This window comes from Notolepis coatsorum, assembly GCF_963971535.1.
Source record: "Notolepis coatsorum genome assembly, chromosome: 8".
Classification (NCBI taxonomy): domain Eukaryota; kingdom Metazoa; phylum Chordata; class Actinopteri; order Aulopiformes; family Paralepididae; genus Notolepis; species Notolepis coatsorum.
The window spans coordinates 62,530,910-62,554,110 of record NC_140172.1 but is presented as its reverse complement, the minus strand read 5'-3'; the positions used below and the strand labels follow the sequence as shown (position 1 = coordinate 62,554,110).

General features: G+C 41.3%; 1 protein-coding gene across 1 annotated transcript in view; it reads right to left on the bottom strand.

The window, feature by feature from the left end:
* LOC311232957 (gap junction delta-2 protein-like) overlaps window positions 1-22,893 on the bottom strand; it is a gene marked incomplete at both ends in the record, with an annotated part of 76,627 nt that extends 53,734 nt beyond the window's left edge. Inside the window, one exon of the mRNA XM_084319798.1 lies at window positions 22,823-22,893. Within this exon, the coding sequence (XP_084175924.1) occupies window positions 22,823-22,893 (71 nt within the window). The remainder of the gene's footprint in view (window positions 1-22,822) is intronic.
* Window positions 22,894-23,201: the final 308 nt, after the last annotated feature.

Below are 23,201 nucleotides of genomic sequence, written 5' to 3'. Positions count from 1 at the left end.
CTATTGGACTGAATAGCAGAAGGACGATAGCAAGGACAATACAATTTGATAACATCTGATTATGAGGTTCTGTTTATTTAATAAACAACGCTCTTCCAAGAAAGGTATCATGCTGTCAAAGTGTCGAATTCTTACGAAGGTGAAGAATACTTATGCTGCGGATTGCACTAACGGGGATGATAAGGATTGTACAGCCAGTATATGAGACGTCAGAGAGATAAAATTACACAACGCAGAGGGAGTGGATGGAGAGATGATAACACAAGCCAAACAGACAAAGACGTGATACTGGCCGATTGATCAGAATCTAACAACTGTCTGTGTGTATACTCTGCTTTGGTCAAATCACATTCAGCATGCCCTCAGCAGGGTATATCTGCGGCTGCGGCTCTGCAGATATACCCTACTCCCTCAGCTAGCCCCTTTCGTGACTGCGATGCAAGCCGGGGCTCGAATACGCATCGAATCAATGTTATAAGACATTGATATCAGGAGCTATCTGTAGCTACTGCTAGCTGGCTAGATAACGTTAAGACAACGCCTCAGTGAACTATTTAGTTTAATGGGACATTTCGTTTTGAACAGTGAGCTAACGTGAGCTAACGTGAGCTAACGGAGGTATCATGCACTACTAGAGCTGGAGCATTTGTTGATATCAGGAGCTATCAGTAGCTAGCCGGCTAGATACCGTTAGACAATGCCTCATGTATTAAACTAAAAGTGAATAGTTGACTGGGTAATTTTGTTTAAACAGTAACGATAGCTAGGTAGCTAACGTTAGCTCACGGTCGCATGCACTAGACTAGAGCAGACTATTGCCCGAGGCAATAGGAGCCTCTGTGTTTACACGGGTGCGGGAGGGGCAGGGGAGGAGGAGGAGGAGGAGCGTCAGTTTGCAGCTCTGAGACAGAAGTCAGCGAGTGAGATCTCCGCTAAGAATTGGATCATGTTTTTCTATCGGTTTTCACGATCGCGAAAATAAAGCATTATCGGAATTCACCGATCTCATATACTGAATATCGGCCGATACCAATCGCTGGCCGATCGATCGGGGCATCCCTTACTTACTACCATAGTGTCTTTATACCTTTATCACAACATAACACTGATACATCTGATTAGCACTATTATTCAGTAGTACTCTTTATACTGTACATTTTATATCCAGTTTAATCACCTGTACATTGTATATTGCTATTGCACTTTACTGTTATATTTGCACTCTGGTTGGATAAAATAATTTTCATTGTACTGTACTTGTGCTGTATGATGACTGTTTGGATTTGAACGATTCTGGTTCCGATTCCGATTCTCCATTTAGATTCCTGTTCTAAACGATTCTTGATTCCGATTCTTTGAGGTGCAGGTCAAAACAGGTCACAGCTTTTTCACATGATTTTTTTTTTATTTATTTTTTTATATATCTTTAATTTTGTTCATACTATTCACATTGTCAGTTGACTTGATACAGTTTAATTTGGTTGCTGTACTGTAACTAGGGTATTAATTAACAAAGTAAAAAAAATAAAAAATAACAGAACCGGAAGTTAGGAACCGGTTCCTATTAGAACCGGTTCTCGGTGCCCAACCCTAATGATGACAATACATTTGAATCTAATGCATTTATCTGCACCATATTTACTGCATAGCAATAGCACACCTAGATTTAGAAAAGGCATTTTCTACTCCTTTCCTAAGCCTACACAGGCCCATATGGACCAGCATATAGTCAACCAGGAATCACATAGACTTTGATTCAGAGTTATGGAGATATACTATAGAAACTGCGATAATAATATAGGGCTACACGGCCGGTAAACGTTGCTTAATACTGGGAAAGGCCAATTATTTATTAGATAGTACCCCTTGAAATTTAATAGGTTGAATTCTGTTTTCCCTTCTTTTTGTCTTTATAATTTGTTATTTCTGTATTATTATTGTTTCTGTTATTTTCTGTGAAGTTCTGAGTATTGTGATTGTGGTTATTGTGTTGTCTTGTTTCATGTGAATAATAATAAAAAATTTGATCAAAAAAAAAGAAACTGCGATCTGCAGTATTCAGACTTGAGACGTATCTTCATTGGGCACCTGCATGCCTGGGGTGGGGTTTCCCCAACATAGAGGTATGTCCTGTTTGATGTATATCCTGAGATGGTTGATTGTCCTGAGATGTTTGATGTATGTCCTGAGATGTTTGATTGTCCTGAGATGTTTGATGTATGTCCTGAGATGTTTGATGTACTGTATGATGTACTGAAATTACCTACCTGGGTTCCATCCTAGAGGCTAATCTTTCCTGTGACAAAATGGCATCCAATGTAATAAAAAAAGTCAACCAACGAACTCGATTCTTGTACCGGATCTCCTCTCTGGTAAACAAGAACACCCTGAGGACTCTGGCAGGAGCACTCATTCAAGGGTACTACGACTATGCTTGCACCTCATGGTACCAAAGCACCTCAAAGGCACTAAAAACCAAATTACAAACATCTCAAAACAAACTGGTCAGACTACTGCTTGACCTGACTCCTAGAACCCACCTCACCCCTGCCCACTTTGACAACCTAGGATGGCTTAGAGTAGACGACAGAGTACAGCAACTTGCAATGGGCCTGGTCTACAAGATACACTACACGACCAAGGTACCCATGTACATGTCAAAATACTTCCCAAAGGTCAGTGAATACCACAATCACAACACCAGAGGGAGCTCCACAAATCATGTTAAACCCAGATTCGGCTCAAACAAGGGACTAAACACGTTTCGCAATTATGCCACATCAATGTGGAACGCCCTACCCAAAGCTGTAAAGGAATGTGAATCACTACCCACTTTCAAAAACACTCTCAAAGAACACCTACGGGAGACTGCAATTCGAAACTGGCCCCTACAAATGTCCTAACCCAGTTGTACAGTAAATTACCAAGTATGGCTTTGTCAGTATTCCAATGTACAGTGTACAGTGTGTTTTTAGGAATCCTGTTTGATTTTCCATATTCCACAAGTTGGTTCGGTATTATCTAGTAAGCATTTGCACCAGTGTTTTAGTTTTTGAGATGTATTAATATTAGTATTTGAGTATTTATTAGAAATGCTAGTGAATGGGGTCCCATAGCATGTCTTAAAAAAACCAAATAAAAAACAGTCAAATTATTTGGAAAGTGCTATAGTATGTGGTATTTTTCAGAGACATGACAGTTTGTCTCACTGGGTTTAAGAGACATATTTACAGTTGTATTTTACAAGTGTGGCAGTATTTGTAGGGATAATAGAATATGGCCTAAATTTAAGCCCTGGGGAACCCCAGAAAAGATGTAAGCTGGGGATAATGATGAATTGCCTATTGTGACAGAAAGGGTTCTTTGGGAAAGGCACTGTATATATGCTGAGTCTGTCATACCCATGAACCGCTTGAGGCAGTTGATTAAAATAGCATGATCTATGGTGACAAAAGCCATACTGAGGTGAGGGGGGATAGAGGGATAGTCAAGATTAATGGGGAATTTGGGGATACAACAGATGTAAAAGACAAGGATTAGATATGACACTCTTATAAAACTGTATACAATCGCTACAACTGAAAAATTAAGAAAACATTTACTTGGACATTTATGAAGGTCATTTCAATACAGCTCTTCAATGAGAGCGTGTGGCATTTAGGTTAGCTCTCTCACGTGACAGCCGCATGCACTATTCACACAGTGATGTCACAATGAAAAAGCTGTAGCATGCATGGCAGCAGGAGAAGACATAATACCCATCTTAACTTTACTTACTCATAGTATATATTTATATTCTAGTGTTTATTGTATATATATATATATATATATATATATATATATATATATATATATATATATATATATATATATATATATATATATATATATATATATTTTTTTTTTTATCTACTTTTTCTCCCATTTTCTATTTTTCTCCCATCCCAATTTCGTATCGTCCAATTCTACCCTCCCCTGTCTCGAACGCTGTTTAGCCGGCTGCAATGTGGACGAAGCCTTACATCACGTGTCCCCTCCGGTACTCAAGGAAGCAGCGTCGCATCTTTTCACCTGCACAGCGCGATCTCTCAGCGTCGGGGGTCTGCGTTTGGAGGGCACGCCGCCCCCGTCGCTTCCTGATTCTGCTGCGCAGGCGCACCAACCGACCTGTAGGAGTCGCTGTCCACAACGTCCGATCCCCACCCATCAGCTTCCCACCCCCTAACACTGCCAATTGTATTAGTATGAACGACCAGCCAAGCTGATAGCAATGCGGAGAGCTGGACTCGAACCCAGCGTCTCCTGCATTGGTGGTGAGTGCCTTGCCCACTGCACCACCTAGCCGCCCTTGTAACCATATTTATTGTAATGTATAATATGACTGATAGGGCATACAGACCCTCATCTGCACCTTTGATCACACTGCCTACTTTCTCAGATGCGTATATTCAGACTATATATTACCATGCCCATACCTGTACCTCCCGTCCCCCCCTCCCCCATGCTGCTATAATGCCTGAATTTCCCCAAGGGGATCAATAAAGGAATATCTTATATTATCTTATCTTTGGATGTAAAGAAATCATTCAAATCAATCAAAAGAAGAGAAAACAGCCTTGGAATCATACTTTTTAAATTAGTGTGTTGCACACAAGCACATGTGCACATTAGTTAGTCCTTAGATCCTTCTCCTCTCCTGCCCTCCCCTCACTTCTCCTCTCCTTTCCTATCCTCTTCTCTCTTCTCTTCTCCTCTCCTCTTTTCTCCTGTCCTGTCCTGTCCTGTCCTCTCTTCTCCTCTCCTCTCCTCTCCTCTCCTCTCCTCTCCTCTCCTCTCCTCTCCTCTCCTCTCCTCTCCTCTCCTCTCCTCTCCTCTCCTCTCCTCTCCTCTCCTCTCCTCTCCTCTCCTCTCCTCTCCTCTTCTCTTCCCCTCTCCTCTCCTCTCCTCTCCTCTCCTCTCCTCTCCTCTCCTCTCCTCTCCTCTCCTCTCCTCTCCTCTCCCTCCAATCTTATTTATTTATTTAATCTTTCTCAGATCACTCTGGTCCTCCAGTATCTTTACAGTACCTCATTCTGCCCTCTCTCCCTACTTGTCTCTGGCACGACCTCACTACAGCATTGCAGTGTAGAAATGATGCATCAACACACTTCCTCTCTCTGTTCCTCTCTACCTGCGAGGTGTGGAACTGATTTAAAGGTTATTATTCCGTCATTTTGGCCCGACCCCCCCCCCCCCCCCCCCCCCCCACACACACACACAGAAGCACGGCTTAGCGCTCATTCAGATCTAATCGGACAATGCAGGGGGAAAAATGCAAGTTTCCCCTTCTTTTGCCGGACGCAAGCCCCTCCCCTCCCCACACTGCGGTGACCAATCGATCACAGCGGAAGAGGAGGGATTGGGGGGGGGGTTGAAAAGCTCACAGCATGATGTCACACAAATGGACCATCCACACCAACACACCAACCTGCAGCAAGGTGCTGCATTGTCTGATTATATCTGAATGAGCCCTTTAATCCTCTTAGGGCAGGTATGTGTACACTACACACACACACACACACACACACACACACACACACACACACACACACACACACACACACACACACACACACACACACACACACACACACACACACACACACACACACACACACACACACACACACACACACACACACACACACACACACACACACACACACACACACACACACACACATGCCACATACACAGCCTACCTTTCACACTGCCATTGATATTGATAAGGGGTTATTAATATGTACAGTGATACAGGTATATAGACACTAGTAAGTTATACTGGCAGTGTAACTAGTAAGAGTAGGTAAGGGGTGTACAGATATATAGATATAGTATCTAGATCTCAATATATAGATCTACAGACATAAAAAGGATTATATGCAGGTATGTACAGATAGATGTGGAAATATATATATACGGTAAGAATACATAATATTATAATGTATATGGTATATACAGCATTAATGTATGCTATCATACAGAGTTATATGGGTTATATGCAGGTCTATAAGTAGGTATGTAGAATGATCATAATTATGCAGGTATATTCAGACAGATATATATATATATGCTGTAAATATAAATATATAAATGTATACAGTATACATATATGTTTGCTAACGTTACTGTATTACTACAAGCTAGGGATGTTCGATATTGATATATATCGGCCGATAATATCGGTAAGCCGATAATATCGGACATCCCTACTACAAGCTATTCAAATTCACACAGCAACCAGGAGCACCTGGGAGTTAATAACAAGCGCACCCCAGTGTAGCGAAAATAAAAACGATACAGTGGTTTTGAGAAGGTTGAGTGACATATACCTAGCAACATTCAAACAACTTTCAAGTCTCATGGAGTAGTTTTCACCCATTTTCAACATCAATGGCAGTGTGAATGGTGTTTAGTAAGGTAAGCTGAGGTCAGCTAAAACATCTATACACCTACAGTACGAACACAATGTTAAAGACAAGGGCACTCTCTGTTAATTAGACTGGTATGGTCCTTTAAGGTGTAGAGTGTACAGTGTACAATCTGGTTGATGAATGAATGGTGTTTGAGTCCAGGTCATGGGCGTCACCAGAGTGTGAACTTTGGGGGGGGGGGGGGGGGGGGGGGATGCCCCCCGGGAGATCATAAAGTGGTATTCATAAAAAAAGAATTGGAACGAAATATTACAAATTAAGTTTTTTATGACCTTGAACGTGATGCAATCTTTTCATGCACTAACGTGACAACTCTGTCAGTTACTTAACAAGGCACAAGGGTTAAATCAGCTTCTAAATGCTCATCTTCTATGGCTTTTGTGGAATGGAGACAAGCTTTCAATGATAACTTGGACTGTGAGCAATCTTTCTTGCTAAAAGAAAAAAAATAAGGTCATTAACCACTTACAGTAAGCCATGACCTTTTCAAGGTGGTTCCAAGGTCAAAGTCAGCAGTAGGTGCCACATACAAGTGTCACGCACCATTGGAAAGCTGCCAGCCCAATTCATAATTTCAGATACAACTCAACACTTTATGCCAATATTCTATAGCAGTCTATTAATATGCAAAAACATGTTTTCAAACATGAATCTTGCCTATTCAAATGAATGCATATAGGCTTGGGACGTTATACAGTATTTATGCCTACTGATAGCCCTTGCTATGCTCAATCATGTCTCGTAAATTTGCAATGGGCCTGGTCTACAAGATACACTACACGACCAAGGTACCCATGTACATGTCAAAATACTTCCCAAAGGTCAGTGAATACCACGATCACAACACTAGAGGGAGCTCCACAAATCATGTTAAACCCAGATTCGGCTCAAACAAGGGACTAAACACGTTTCGCAATTATGCCACATCAATGTGGAACGCCCTACCCAAAGCTGTAAAGGAATGTGAATCACTACCCACTTTCAAAAACACTCTCAAAGAACACCTACGGGAGACTGCAATTCGAAACTGGCCCATGTAAATGTCCTAACCCAACCCCCTCTAATGTACAGTAAATGACCAAGCATGGTTGTCAATATTCCAATGTACAGTTTTGCTTGTACAGTTGTACAGTGTTCCCCCCCACCCCTCCTGCCCAACCCCCCCACCCCCCACCCCACCCCACCCACGAACCCCCCCCCCCCCCACCCACCCACCCCACCTACCCAACCTCCCCCAATGTACAGTTTTTACGTCAAATGTATATACTCTTTTCTGGACTCTTCTTGTATCACAAACAGTACTGTATTTGCAAATCTGGTATGTCATAAATGTATAGATGTAGCAGTACTGTATATCTGTATGTCATGTATGTCATATATGTCCTGATGAATTGAAAATGGGGGACCCTGATGTAAACAAGACGAAAGTCTTTCTCTGGTCTGCATCCCCTTAACAATTGTGTGTATTGAGTTGTACTGTATTGTACCCATTCTGCAATCTGTTAATATCAATCAATCAATCAATCAATAAGATGCTGCAGTGGTTCTTGCAGGGTTGATACCATGTGTTACACAGATTTGCGGCAAAATTTAAACAGAAACCCCTCCAAAATATCCTATTAAGACACCAAGACCTTGAAGAACACCTTATAAATATCCATGCTGTGATGTGGTATCAAAAACCTTGACATCTGGAGATTTCTGCAAGAATAGCATTTCTCTGCGAATGGATGGCAAGCACTTCTGTTCTGGAAATGGCTCATGGGTCTGTGATTATCCTAGAGGTCACAATAGGTAATTGTATACAGTGAAATGGTTACTATGGTGACTAACACTTTTTTTCTTTTCTTTTTTTCTCATATTCTTATAATCTGAATTAATTATATTGTTTACACTGTTTATTTTTTCTCATATTTTTATATTCAGACACAATTGTATTGCCTATATTTATGTCTTATCTTGTCTTATCTTATCTTGTCTTGTATTATCTTGTCTTGTCTTGTCTTATCTTATCTTGTCTTATCTCATCTTGTCTTCTCTTATCTTGTCTTATCGTATCTTGTCTTATCTTATCTTATCTTGTCTTTTTTTATTTTTTTTTATTGCAAAACAAAAATTATTAAAAGTCAGTACTCAACACACAATGCATAATGAAACTAACAATCAAGGTGGCTAAAATGACATGCAAGTACAGAAACAGAAAACAAAAAAAAAGTCTATAATAATATTTTTAACGTATACAGTGTATATCCAACGAAATTACCAATTATACAAATGCCTTATACAGGATATACCCCTAATACCTATTTTCTAAAACCCTACACACATATGCTCCAGCTCGAACCCCCCCCCCTCCCGGACCCCTCCTTGGATAGTACCTCCATTATCCCTCACTCCTAACCAGACACTACCATTATAAGCTAGCTTTTATTCTCTCCACCACTTCTAACCACATTGACATTTTGGATTCGTTGAGACCCAGAATTCTTGCTGTAGATATTTCTTGATAGATCACATCGAGATATGTAAGAAACCAAACCTTCCGGCAAATTTTTTCCGGTTGAAACCAGCGTGATGCGATCAGTTTTTTAGCTACTGTGATACCCGATAAAACCAATCTCTTTAGCTGTGGATTTACTGCAAACTCAAAAACATCATTCAATAGTAATACAGAGGGGTGTACTGGTATATTCCAAGATACGAGTTTTGATAATTGATGGGTCACATCTTTCCAGAATGCCTTAACTGGTGGGCAGTCCCAATACATGTGCATAAATGTCCCTTCATCTCCATTTGTACATTGGGAGCATTTTGAGTCTTGTTTAAGGCCCATTCTGTTCAGTCTTATAGGAGTCAAGTATGTCCTGTGAATATAGTTAAGATTGATTTGTTGATGGTCCGGGTTCCTTGATGTAAGACGGACATTTGCCCATGCTTCTTGCCAATCAAAGTCACTTTCCAGGTCTGGTATATCCCTCCTCCAGACAGAGTCTAGTTGGAGGGTTTCATACGAGGACGTTAGTAATTGATAATAAAAACCTGATACAAAACCTCTCAATGTTTCTCTTTCATAGAAGAATTTGTGGTATCTGTGGTGTTCAACTGGTATGTCTAATGGAACACTGTGAGACCTCAAACATAGGCGTAACTGTATGTAAAAAAGCCATGCGGACTCGGTGAGGTTAAACTTTGTGCATATTTCTCCATAACTACAAAAACCCTGGTTATTAAAAATATCCCCTAATGAGTGTATGCCTTGCTCTTCCCATATAGGGAATCTTATAGGACGTTTTTCAATTAAGAGTGCATTGTTATTGAATAAGGTGTGATTGTGTAATGTGATTATGCCATTTTTGAGGGTTAGGATATTTTTTTTGTGTTTCACGCCATATCCGGATTGCATGGGTAATTATGGGGCCAAATTTCCGCTCACAGTGCTTGATTGGTAGTTTAGTGTGTGCTATGTCCTTCAGTCTATGTGGGGCTACTATGTTTTCTTCCAATTTTCTCCAGGATACCAATGCCTGGGGATCAAACCATATTGTCAATGGTCTTAATGTGTATGCCTTAAAATATTGGAAAAAATCTGGAACTGCCATGCCACCGTCTGCTTTATTTCTCTGTGCGGTGGATCTTTTTATGCGAGGTGGTTATCTTATCTTGTCTTGTCTTGTCTTGTCTTGTATTATCTTGTCTTGTCTTGTCTTATCTCATCTTGTCTTCTCTTATCTCGCCTTATCGTATCTTATCTTATCTTATCTTATCTTGTCTTGTCTTGTCTTATATTGTCTTGTCTTGTTTTGTCTTGTATTATCTTGTCTTGTCTTATCTCTTATCTCTTGCCTGGTCTACAAGATACACTACACGACCAAGGTACCCATGTACATGACAAAATACTTCCCAAAGGTCAGTGAATACCACGATCACAACACCAGAGGGAGCTCCACAAATCATGTTAAACCCAGATTCGGCTCAAACAAGGGACTAAACACGTTTCGCAATTATGCCACATCAATGTGGAACGCCCTACCCAAAGCTGTAAAGGAATGTGAATCACTACCCACTTTCAAAAACACTCTCAAAAAACACCTAAGGGAGACTGCAACTCGAAACTGGCCCCTGTAAATGTCCGAACACAACCCCCTCCAATGTACAGTAAATTACCAAGTATGGTCTTGTCAATAATCCAATGTACAGTGTTGTTTGTACAGTTGTACAGTGTCCCCCACCCACCCCTCCTACCCAACCCCCCCCCCCCCCCCACTCCTACCCAACCCCCCCCCCCCCCCCCCCCCCCCCCCCCACCCACCAAACCACCTCCAATGTACAGTCCCCCCCCACCCCCACCTACCCAATCCAATGTACAGTTTCTACGCCTAATGTATATACTCTTTTCTTTCTGGACTCTTTTTGTATCACAAACAGTACTGTAATTGCAAATCTGGTATGTCATAAATGTATAGATGTAGCAGTACTGTCTATCTGTATGTCATGTATGTCATATATGTTACGATGAATTGAAAATGGGGGACCCTGATGTAAACAAGACGAAAGTCTTTCTCTGGTCTGCATCCCCTTAACAATTGTATGTATTGAGCTGTACTGTACTGTACCCATTCTGCAATCTGTTAATAAAGTTTTCATTCATTCATTCATTCATCTTATCTTATCTTGTCTTATCTTGACACCATCACACATGAATACAGTTGGGCTCACTGGATCCACAAGAGTCTCTGCTTCTCAGTCATACCCAATGTATGCAATTCCAAGACTGTTTAGGGACCACAGTCCACATATCAGCCTAGATATCATCAACTCCCCACAACTTCAAACAGGACACGTTCAGCCGAACGCACAATTGGAGGGGGGCTTCCCACCCTCCAGAACATTTACAACAAGCGGTGCAAGGGGAAGGCTAAGAGAATTATTAAGGACTCGAGCCACCCGAACAACTGCCTCTTTGAACTGCTGCGGTCAGGCAAGCGATACCGGAGTCTTAAGGCGAGCACAGAAAGACTCAGAAGAAGCTTCTATCCCCAGGCCATCAGGCTGCTAAACGAACAATAAACACTATGCAACAACCATCAAATGCACACAGCACACACACCCACACGCACACACTCACTCAAACAAACAACACACTGCAGCACCCACTCTCCACACTTTAGATCACACAAACACACTTTACACTTTATATTTATTGATAAAGGATTTGCACTACAACTCGTACACCTACTGTGAATTGTACCTAAATTGCACCTCGTCCCATTTCTGCCTTGCACTATATAGTATTGTATATTAGTACACTGCACAGTATTGTATATTGTATGGTAACTACGTCTATTCTGCATCGAACATTGTACATATGTCTAAACTGAACACTGTGACCTCATTTTTTTTACTTCTAATTTTACTATGTTATTTTATTTCATACTTATCTTGTCTTGCACAGTCTCTGGAGCGTAACAGTAAGAAGCATTTTGTATAAAAGTATTCTGTACTTCTGTATGACAAATATTAAAGAAACTTGAAACTTGAAACTTGAGGGACAGGCCTATTCTCTTCCATGGACCCATTTCAAGATTTATACCAATAAAAACATTGTATTTTCACATGAAATCTTTTCAGAAAGCAGATCCAAGATCAGGGTAAATATAAAATGTGATGTTGAGGGATGAAAGCAGGGGTAGATGTCGCATGGATGCAGTGCCCTGCTTGCGTTTTGAAACATTTGGTTCTTTAAACCTTGCAAATCCACACTTCTAGGGGTTGCAGAAGGTATTTACCGTGACCCTCCTATAGAGGACAGCAGTCAGCGACCTCTGTTTCTGGAGCGCCATGCAGCTCTTTGATCTTCTGCAGCTTGAGGCAATTTTCCTTTTTTCTTTTTTTAGGCCTACAAACTACTAATAACATTAGCAGCTCAAAAATAATGCATGTACAAAATTATCACTCTGGACTTTCTTTCACCAGAAATTCATGCCTTTGTAATTTTCTGAGCCAAATCACGTTAGTTGGAGCTCTCAGGCAGGCACTGGCTCCATGACCACAATGTATAAAAAAAGAAAGAAAGAAAAACACAAAACTTGCCAGAGGAGTGTAATCTACCATTATGATATCATTTTTATCAATTGTGACTTTCTTTTGTCAGAAAGGAATGCCTTCCTAATTCTTCCATATTGGAGCTCCATCTGATGTGACCTGTGGCGTTGAAATGAGGACCATAATGGTATCTCTTTTGTAAACACAGCCTGGAATTAATGGATACAAATAAAACCTTTGTTGTTGATATTTCATCTTTAAACTGTTTTTTTTTTTATCTATTTTTTCATCCCCCTCCGATACAGGGGGAAGGCAGCCAGCCGCTTCTTTTCACCTGACAGCGAGGGACAGCGAGGGGAGTGTAACGCGTGGGAGGATCACACTATCTCCCCCAGATCCCTTCCCTGCTGAACGGGAGCCCCGACCGACCAGTAGGAGTCGCTGTTTACAACGACCAGGACACATACCCCACCGGCTTCCCACCCGCTAACACTGCCAATTGTGTTAGTAGGGACGACTGACCAAGCCGGAGGTACCGCTGACAGCTGGATTCGATCCCAGAGTCTCTGCGGTGGTAGGCGAGCGCTTAGTCCGCTGCGCTATCCTGCCACCCCATCTTTAAACTGTTTTTGTAACCCTTCTGCACTGTAATAGGCAGCGAACCAAACCACATTATCTGCTAAATCTCTTTTTTCAGTTAGATCTGTAAGCAGACCTCCTTATCATGAGAATGATACAGTAGCTTTGTTTCTCTTTCCTCGCTGTATGCTGCCTGCTAAATATATCTGAAATTAGTAATCATTTACATTTATTTAGTTTTTTCTACATTAAGTTGCCATAATAATACAGTGAATTATTTTAATAAAAGATATTAACCATAAGATAAAGTTTGTAATCTGTAAATTAATATAATAGAAAATTATAGATGTTTTGACAGGATTATTTAATTGCTTAACGGTATTGAATGTTAAAGTACATAACAGCTTCTCTTTTGTGAATGCAACCTGGAATGAATATGAATTAAATTCTTTGTTGATAAACAATTTTTTTTCATTTAAGGTTTTCACAAGTTGCATATCCCAAGGAAGGCCTTTCTTTTTATAAATCTGGAGAAATGTCTTCTTCTGTCAGAATGGTTGCCAAGCCCCTGTCTTATAGGACCTGACTGGAGATGTTTTAGAAACCATCGAAGTGCTTCAGCCGCTAGTGCAGACAGTGAACCATTATCCTCTTCATCACAGTGTCTCTGAGAGAATCAATTCATCTGGCAGATTTAATTTATTTACCCATGCTATCAATCAATCACATCGTTACATTTTAGGAAATGTACGTTAATGTTCTCATCTTGGTAAAGCAAAGAGATATTCGTATCGACAGCAGCTCGGTTTATACGTGCCTTGATGACGCCGTTGACGTATTTTATTTTCAGTACCAGTATGGTGGACGTTGTGTATTAGTCACTCCCAAATATTTGAAAACCACTGAGCTAAAAGGTTCACATCTGTGCCACAATGACAGATGCCATATAAACTCTGAACTTTGCCTATACCCTAGACCAGGGGTCGGGAACCTATGGCTCGCGAGCCATATATGGCTCTTCTGGTGACAGCATATGGCTCCCAGAATTTTTTTAGTAAATTGTGATTTAATACTTGTGATATTTCTTAATAATACTGTGTCATTTTAAAGTAAACAGAAATTAGTTTTGAAGATACAGCTAATAGTATCTGTAGCTGAAGATATAGCGAGCAGAGCTGGCGAGGGAACACAAGTGGACAGAAATTAAAAATCTTCAACCTGAAGACCAGCTGATTCTTAAAACTTGGAACGAGCTTCCTGTGACATACCACACAATGCAGCGTGAGTATTGCCGTATTGACCATGTTTGGCTCTACATATGCATGTGGGCAGTCATTCTCGCATATGAGGAACATTAAGACCAACCTACGCTCATGTTTAACTAATGGAGCCTCAACGCCTGCATGAAGCTCAATCTCACCACGTATGAACCAGATTACAAGGCCATCAGCAAAACCATGCAGCACCAGAAGTCGCATTAAAAGTAAGACATATTTAATTTATTATACGTTAAAAATACTATATGGCTCTCAATGAAATATATTTAGAAATATTTGGCTTTTATGGCTCTCCCAGTCAAAAAGGTTCCTGACCCCTGCCCTAGACTCTGTTACCCATACTGTACAAACTTTGAATTATGTTGCCTATACTGTGGATACCAAACAGAGAAGGTAAAGACAACTTTGAACTGTTGAACAGTAATCCAGAACTATTTTATTGCACTGTAAAAAGAACTGTGATTTTATGTCTGCACTTTATGTGCTCATTTCATGTCTATTCTATTCTACTACTTATTGCACTGCACTATTGCACTATTTTACTCTGTTTATTCTATCTTACTCTTTCTATTATTGTCTATTTTTAAAACTGAATCAAACCATAAACAAGGTGGCCTGTTGGGATGTTAAATCCTAATGTGAAAAACTGTGATTTTATATGTCTGCACTTTATGTGCTCATTTTATGCCTGTCTTTTTTCTGTTGTGAAGCACTTTGAGCTGCAGTTTCTGTATGAAAGGTGCTATACAAATAAAGTTTAATTATTATTATTATTATACTCAGTGTATACCTACCTACTGCTTTCACTGTTTACAACTTCCCTACACTGTAATCATAGTAATCATAATAATCACAACTACCTACCTCATACTCTGTATGATAGCATGTACAATAATACTGTATATACCGTATATATATTTATTCTTACCATATACACCCACATCTTCCTGTACATACCTGCATATAATCCTTTTTACATATCTGTAGATACTATATATCTGTACATATCCCTTACCTACTCTTACTAGTTATGCTGTTGGCCAGTATGACTTACTACCATAGTGTCTTTATACCTGTATCACTGTACATAATAATACTACAACTCAATGCCAAACTTATTGTCATTGTACTGTACTTGTGCTATAATCTACATTTGAATCTAATCAAAATAAAACTTTAAACAAGTGTGCAAAGCCTGCCCTGTAAGTCATCAGAAGGTCCTCTCAAGCGCTCATCTGCTGTTGTATTTATTTAAAGAGGAGACATTAAACAAAGATGGAGAAAGAGCTGGCAGCAGGAAACGCAGGGGAGGAAATGATGTGTAGGATTTAGAGATAGGTGGCAATCATGTCAATGGGATAACAACCAGTCAGGCTGTACTGAAGCATTTAAACGCTCTATATCCTGTATTTCCTCTTTCAAGTATATCTCTCAAATATAGAGGTGTTATTGTAGACTGTGAAAGTATTATCATTTTTGGAACCAAGGACTGGAAAGTAGGGATGTCCGATATTATCTGCCTACCGATATTATCGGCCGATATCGGCATTCAAATGTGATATCGGAAAATATCGGTATCGGTTTTCAAAAAAAAAAATCTTTTATTATTATTATTTTTTTTTTTTTTTTTACATTTCTATAACCTTTATTTACCCAGGCAAGCAAGTAAGAACAAATTTGTTGTATTTATTGTCAAAAGTATGCATACTGTTGTGTTAATTCCACAACAAGAGATATGTAATGTTAATTACCTGAAATTATTCCGTTTTTTGGGGGGGAAACCCTGCATATATCGGTATCGGTTGATATCGGTTGATATCGGTATCGGAAATTAAGAGTTGGACAATATCGGTATATAGGTATCGGTAAAAAAGCCAATATCGAGCATCCCTACGTGGAAAGTCATTATTTTAAAATGATAATAATTTGTTTTTATTTGTATCGTCAATCATTTTGTGTCACTTGTTTTCTTTTTCAAATGTGAATATCCCTTTGTTTATTCTTATCAAAGAGAGATACATTTATAATCAAAATAGCCTTCCTCATAACTTCAGGACATCACATTTCAATCACTGACAAACTGAAGATGGACTTTCCATGCATCATTTAGCCTAGCGATACAAGGGCTCTTAGACAACATATCAGACACATTTCTTCTGGAAGTTCTTTCCTGGAAAGTTATGTACTGTACAACTTTACGAGTTACTTACGTCTTACGGACTCGGGTCAGTAAGAACAGGACTGCTGCTGCTACGCTGAAAGGCCGGTGTGACAAAATTGTATCTGTCTATAATATTATGCATATTATCAAGACTGGCCCTCAACATGACTGGCAATCTCTACACACTAAACCTAAACTATTGCATGCACACATACCGGTACATGCACACGCATGCACACACGCGCACGCACGCACGCACACACACACACACACACACACACACACACACACACACACACACACACACACACACACACACACACACACACACACACACACACACACACACACACACACACACACACACACACACACACAAACACACACTCTCATTTTCAGTCTTTTAACTCTGCCTCCTACAGCTGAAAAAAACCAGCCTATTAACAAGTTCCAAAAATAAAACCAACAAACTATAAATACCTTACACAGTATCATTGCCCACACACACACACACACACACACACACACACCTACACACACACACACACACACACACACACACACACACACACACACACACACACACACACACACACACACACACACACACACACACACACACACACACACACACACACACACACACACACACACACACACACACACACACACACACACACACACACACACACACACACACACACAGTGCTGCTTTAGCACAAGTGTCTTGGTTCCCATAGTGTCAGTCTATTTTGTAGAACAGTCCCAAAGGAGAGCTATCAGTTCCAGCGAATGGCTTGGGGCCAAACAGAGAGTCCCAGAGGATAAACATATTGAGAGAGAAGTGAAAACACAGACAGGGATCAGTTACACGGTAGGACGGTGCTAGTGAGGGGTAAAGAAACACAACTGTAGATGTACGGTAACACAACACACAGACCACTTCCGCTCTGGGAATCTCTAGGGTTAGGAGTTCAATTCCCACCGGGGTCCTCCATACTCAGGGTCAGGGATGTACTGTGTATGTAGTCATTCCACAAACTGCTCTGTGTCAAAGTGCTAGAAAAGCACAATATCAATGCAGCCATTCAGATGGTGCTCAGGGCCCTAGGTGCAAAGGTGCTCAGGGCCCTATTCCCCGTACCTGGTTCAACTAAGTCAATCAAAAGTCCCATTAGCTAGATTAAATTAACCCGATGTTTGAAACCAGGCTTTCCCTGTTCCTCGAACGCTGATTCACTCTTGTCAATTCGAACCAGACTTGATACTCAGGATAATTGCACGCGGCCGCCTCACCTGAAGTGACAGCAGGTGTCGATCGCAGAAATTCTGATTTTTTAATGGCATTGATTGATTGATTGATTGCAAACTTTATTAACAGATTGCAGAATGCTGAGAATGCGTACAATACAGTACGGCTCAATAGCCTCGCCGACAAGTTTAATGCATATCTATAGGCTAATTTTAAGTCCCTCATTACCCCAATCAATCAGATTATATTTCTTTAAATGTGCCTGCTGGCAGTAGGCTTAATGGAATGAATAATCGAATGAGATCTTGCTAGCGAAAATAATTAATTCAACTCTTTCAGAATAAGTAGATAAAAACAAGCCCAAAGAGTATCTAATTGATACAAATTAATAGATACTTATGAGGATAGGTATCATGTACTATATAAATACATGGTTCCCAACGTTTTCAAGGCGCGACCCCCAAAATAACGTGTCAGAGAGGCTTGGAGGCTATACAGTTTCACTATTAATCAGGTTTTAATCTGTTTCGGAAATCATCCATACATGCATTGAATTGATTAACCTTTGGTTTATACCAGTGACACCAGTCATGTTCATCACCCTCTTGTTCATCATCAGATAACAGTGCTTGAACAGATAAATGCATTTTCCCAAATTCATTCATCAAAACGTCAAAGGCTTGCAATTGCTCATTCACTTTTCTCAAGTCACATCCACATCATCAAATCCGTCAAACAGCGCATCTCCTCAGACATTCTAATCCCAGTTACAATATCACAATAACGTGTGAGTGACAGTGATACAATTATAATAATAATAATAATAATTTAGGACCTGCTCAGAGGTCATCAATCGGCACACATGCAATTCGTATCTGCGATTAACCCATCCCGTCGTCCTTCCCCCCCAAGGGCAGCCGGGAGCAGACAGGCGTCAACGTGAGCCGCGCCAGGGGACCAATCCAAGTGCTCCTGTCCGTCTTCGTCAAGGACGCCACAGCGTTAGCAATCTATTGTTGTGCATGTTTTTCCATTGGGTTTATCTTATAGGGGGGGAAACCCTTGCGAGCACGGGGAGAACATGCAAACTCCACACAGAAAGGCCTGGGAGATACCCCACCTGGGTAACTGGCATCATGGAAACCTGGTCCCCAAGTGGGAATCGAACCCTGGACCTTCTTGCTGTGAGGCGACAGTGTTAACCACTACACCACCGTGCCGCTCAACAATCCACAGATTCAGATTTGTCGTAATTCACATCCACAATCCACGCATAAAGACGCTTCAATTTATGCTTGAATGAAACACAATCCGGGCGCTCCACAGCGGAGAATATGAAACTAATCAGAGCCAAACATCCCGATAGGTTTCATTCATTAAAAATATCCCTGCGGGATTCACATTTGCAATGCTCCATTATTAAAATAACCACATAGTTATTACACACATAGCGCCGTATAGCTATGACGTGCATTATTTAGGACAAAGTAAATCCATAGGCTGAATATGATTTATTATCAGCATTTTAGGTCTATTATTTTACATTTCAAAAGCCCCCTCTAGAAAAACGAAGCACAAAAAACATAATTCAGAATGGTATAATGATTTCTGTGATGAAGGGAGCTGGCATTTTTTTGCAAGGGCGTAGCCAGTTTATCCAGCTAACTGAACTAAACCCTGCACTGGAGCAGGTTCAAACTTTTTGATCTGTTGCCATAGTGATTTAGACAAACGTGTGTCGGGGAACCGAAAAGTCTGACTTATGTCAAGTTATCCTGAAAATTATCCGGCTAACTCAGTTAGCCAGGTATGAGGAACAGGGCCCAGTTCTTCGTTCTGTAGACCTTTTCAAACATTATAAATGGTCCCAAGGTTTACTTCCTGCTGCAGTGTTTACTAATACAGTAGCTGTCAGGAAACACACTGGGGCCCGAGCCGTTCCCTAGCAATGCAATTCTTCTGAAAAGGTATATTCAATTATGTAATTCCAAATGTAAACAAATATTGCATTTCATTTGCTACTAACCATTCTCCTACACAGAGTTGGATGACGTTCCTCTGTCAAACATCTGTGCCCGAAGAGGAAGTAAACTAACCAGTGCTACCTACACTCACATTATTTTCCCTTAACATATTGAATAGATAATATTATATTATTGCCCCCCCCCCCCCCCCATATATTTTTTGTCTCTTTTATAGATAAGAACCGAAGATTAGTTGAACAAAGTTTAATCATTTAATTTCACAGCGTCTGTGTCCATGGAAACATCAATGATAAAGGTATGGTTTCCTTACACCGAAAAGATAGTCCATTTACTTCTCTGATAACTACATCACTGCATGACATTCAGACAAGCTTAATCTTTGGGTTATTTGTGATACTGTACTCTGTATACACCTAATTCAAAGCCATAGCCACATTTCCTTTCAAACTATTTTGGTCGTGGACGTCTGGATTTGGTGAAAATATTGGCTCTTTTGGGCAGAGCTGTTTAGCTGGCTGTTACGTTCAGGCGTAGGAGTGTGACTGACAGAACAATCATTCTCAGTTATTTGTCAACAGGTTGGATGGGATGAGCTTCTTGTGCGAAATTCTTTTCAATTGAAAAGTGAAAGTGTACTAGCATTTAGCTAGAACCCAGTACTATAGCAACATGGTCTCATCAGAAAATGTAAACAAAGTACTAGTCAACCACAGGAAAAAGGGTACATAATGTATGTTATGTTATAGTCATAAGTATATATTTACATTTTATATTGGCAAAAGTCCAAAACAAACAGCGTGACTGGGAGTTGAACAAAAAATTATTGTGGTCGCAGGTGAATGCTCTCGCCACTAGACTAAGTCACCCAACCATGATACAAACACACCAATACTATGATGATGATTCATTTTAATGTTTAACTGTTATGGTTAAGATATAACCTTAGTGTTAAGGTTAGAGTTAGGGTTAGTGTAAGGTAACAGTGTGGTAGGGGTTAGGGTTAAGGTTAAGGTTGAGAACAGCAGAGCGGTTCTGTTACTGTATGTAGAACCACTGCATGATGTGAAAAGGTCGACAAACGCCCATGGCCACAGGATTGTCTTTTACTCACACACACATACATAGAAGCACACGAACGCACACATCGCACACACACACACACACACACACACACACACACACACACACACACACACACACACACACACACACACACACACACACACACACACACACACACACACACACACACACAGGACAAGAAGGTTAGGCCTTGCCCTTTCTGTGGACTACCTGTGGTTATAGGCTAATGAGCGCAGCGGTGCGACAGCATCCATTCCTACACACATCACCATGTGGCCACAGCTCATGCTCTGCTATAGACTGCTCTGAGACGTACAACCCTGCAATCAGAAGTGTGTACGTCTTGCACGTGTTCACCGCCCCCCCAGGCCACGGTGACCCTCCGGTAGTGCGTTGGGATCATTTCACTTTCAATCCAGTCCATCAATTCACTTTCAATTCAAAAACGTAAAGAGAATTCGTCATTGACTTGCTGATGACAGAACAGCCGTTCTCGTTTACCCAGTGACGGACGGTTTCAACGTGAAAACGTAAAGATTCTTAATGGACCCATGTTTACGTCCTGTTGCAGTGTTTGCTAGTATCAGTAGCTGACAGGGAATACACTTGGGTCCAAGTTCAGCTGAAATCGTCTATATAGGTTGGACGGTACAACCTTTTCACGTTTGCCAGTATTTGCATTTGAAAGAAAATCCACTTCCTGAATTCACTGAATTGAAAGTGAATCGATCCTGGGCCTGGCCCTATCGAGACCCAGCAGGAGATGAGGGGGGCTTATTAACATGTCACCATGCTCGTTGTGGTTAATGGCTGGAAAATTACACCTTTTGAATTTGACTAATCGAATGGATGACGGAGCGACTGTACCGGTGTGTCCCTGATACGACGCGTCTCCATGTTGATAATCCGATGACAAGTTCATCGACTCGTGCATAACAACCCTCTGCACCACTTACACTTAGGTTGCCACAGCTAGTACCCGCACGAGATGTCTCTAGATGCTAACTCAGGATTCTAATGAGCGTCTCACGCAGAGGTCCAATTGTGGCTTGCAGTACGGGTCCCAGCAGGGGCTCACAATAAGGAACTTAAGCTTTATTTTCCTCTCTCTCTCCCTCTCTCTCTCTCTCTCTCTCTCTCCCTCTCTCTCTCTCTCTCTCTCTCTCTCTCTCTCTCACACACACACACACACACACACACACACACACACACACACACACACACACACACACACACACACACACGCACACAAACAAGTTCAGATGCAGTTCAGAGCAAGTCCTCCCGCCTTCAATTCCCTCCATGCCTGTTTTCTTGTCATCTTTTCTTTCTCTCTGCATCTCTGTTTTCTCCCCCTCTCTCTCTCCTCCCCTCCACGGTGCTACTGCTGGTCTGCGGTCTATTATAGTGTTGAGCGGTTGTACAGTATCTATCAATAGCCAGGGGGCCTATTAGCTGGAATCAACACACGTGAGCCTTGCTGAATTAACCAAAATGCTCGGTAAGGCTCTACTATTGATTATGTGCAATTAGCTTCTCCCTTTAACTAGTAATGGCTCGAGAGGACAGGGGGGGGGGGTTGAGGAGGGGGATGTGGGGGACTGTGTGGAGGCGAGTATAGCAGCAGATGGGACCACTGGGATAAGCCTGGGGGAAGGGGTGTCCGCAGCGAGAGCCTCAAAAGAGTGAGAACTACAGTATGTGATCAATAATAACCCATACATTACAAGAACATAAAAAATAAAAACTATTATCCTATGTTTTTGTCTAAACAAAAACCCCTTGACTATACTGTGTATATATAGACACAAACATAGGATAATAGAGACACACACACACACACACACACACACACACACACACACACACACACACACACACACACACACACACACACACACACACACACACACGCGCGCGCGCACGCACACGCACGGCGGCGTTGAGCGTCAGGGGGCCACTCTTCTTACCTGCCAATCATGGTAGAGTGCTGCTGGACAGCAGCCTCCAGCAGCCTCTCTAGGATGGTCCATTCTCCCATGGTGACCAGAGGACAGGCTCCTTCCTACTGTCAAGAACAAACCGAGGTCCAACACGGGGGTCCTCCTTCCTCTTCCTCCTCCTCCCCCTTCAGCGTGCCTTCCTTCCTTCCTGTCCTGAGATGAGCCCGTGGATGACCAGCCAGAGATGGAGAATCCCCCTGTGTCCGTCCCCTGCTTTGACCTCTACTTTGTTGACCTGGCCTCTCGTCAGTGTGCGTTATGGCCCGGGTTATAGTGTGTGTTGTGTGTCTCCTCTCAGGCCCGTCCCATTGTGCTTCTCTTCCTTAGCAGAGGAGAGGTGCTCAGC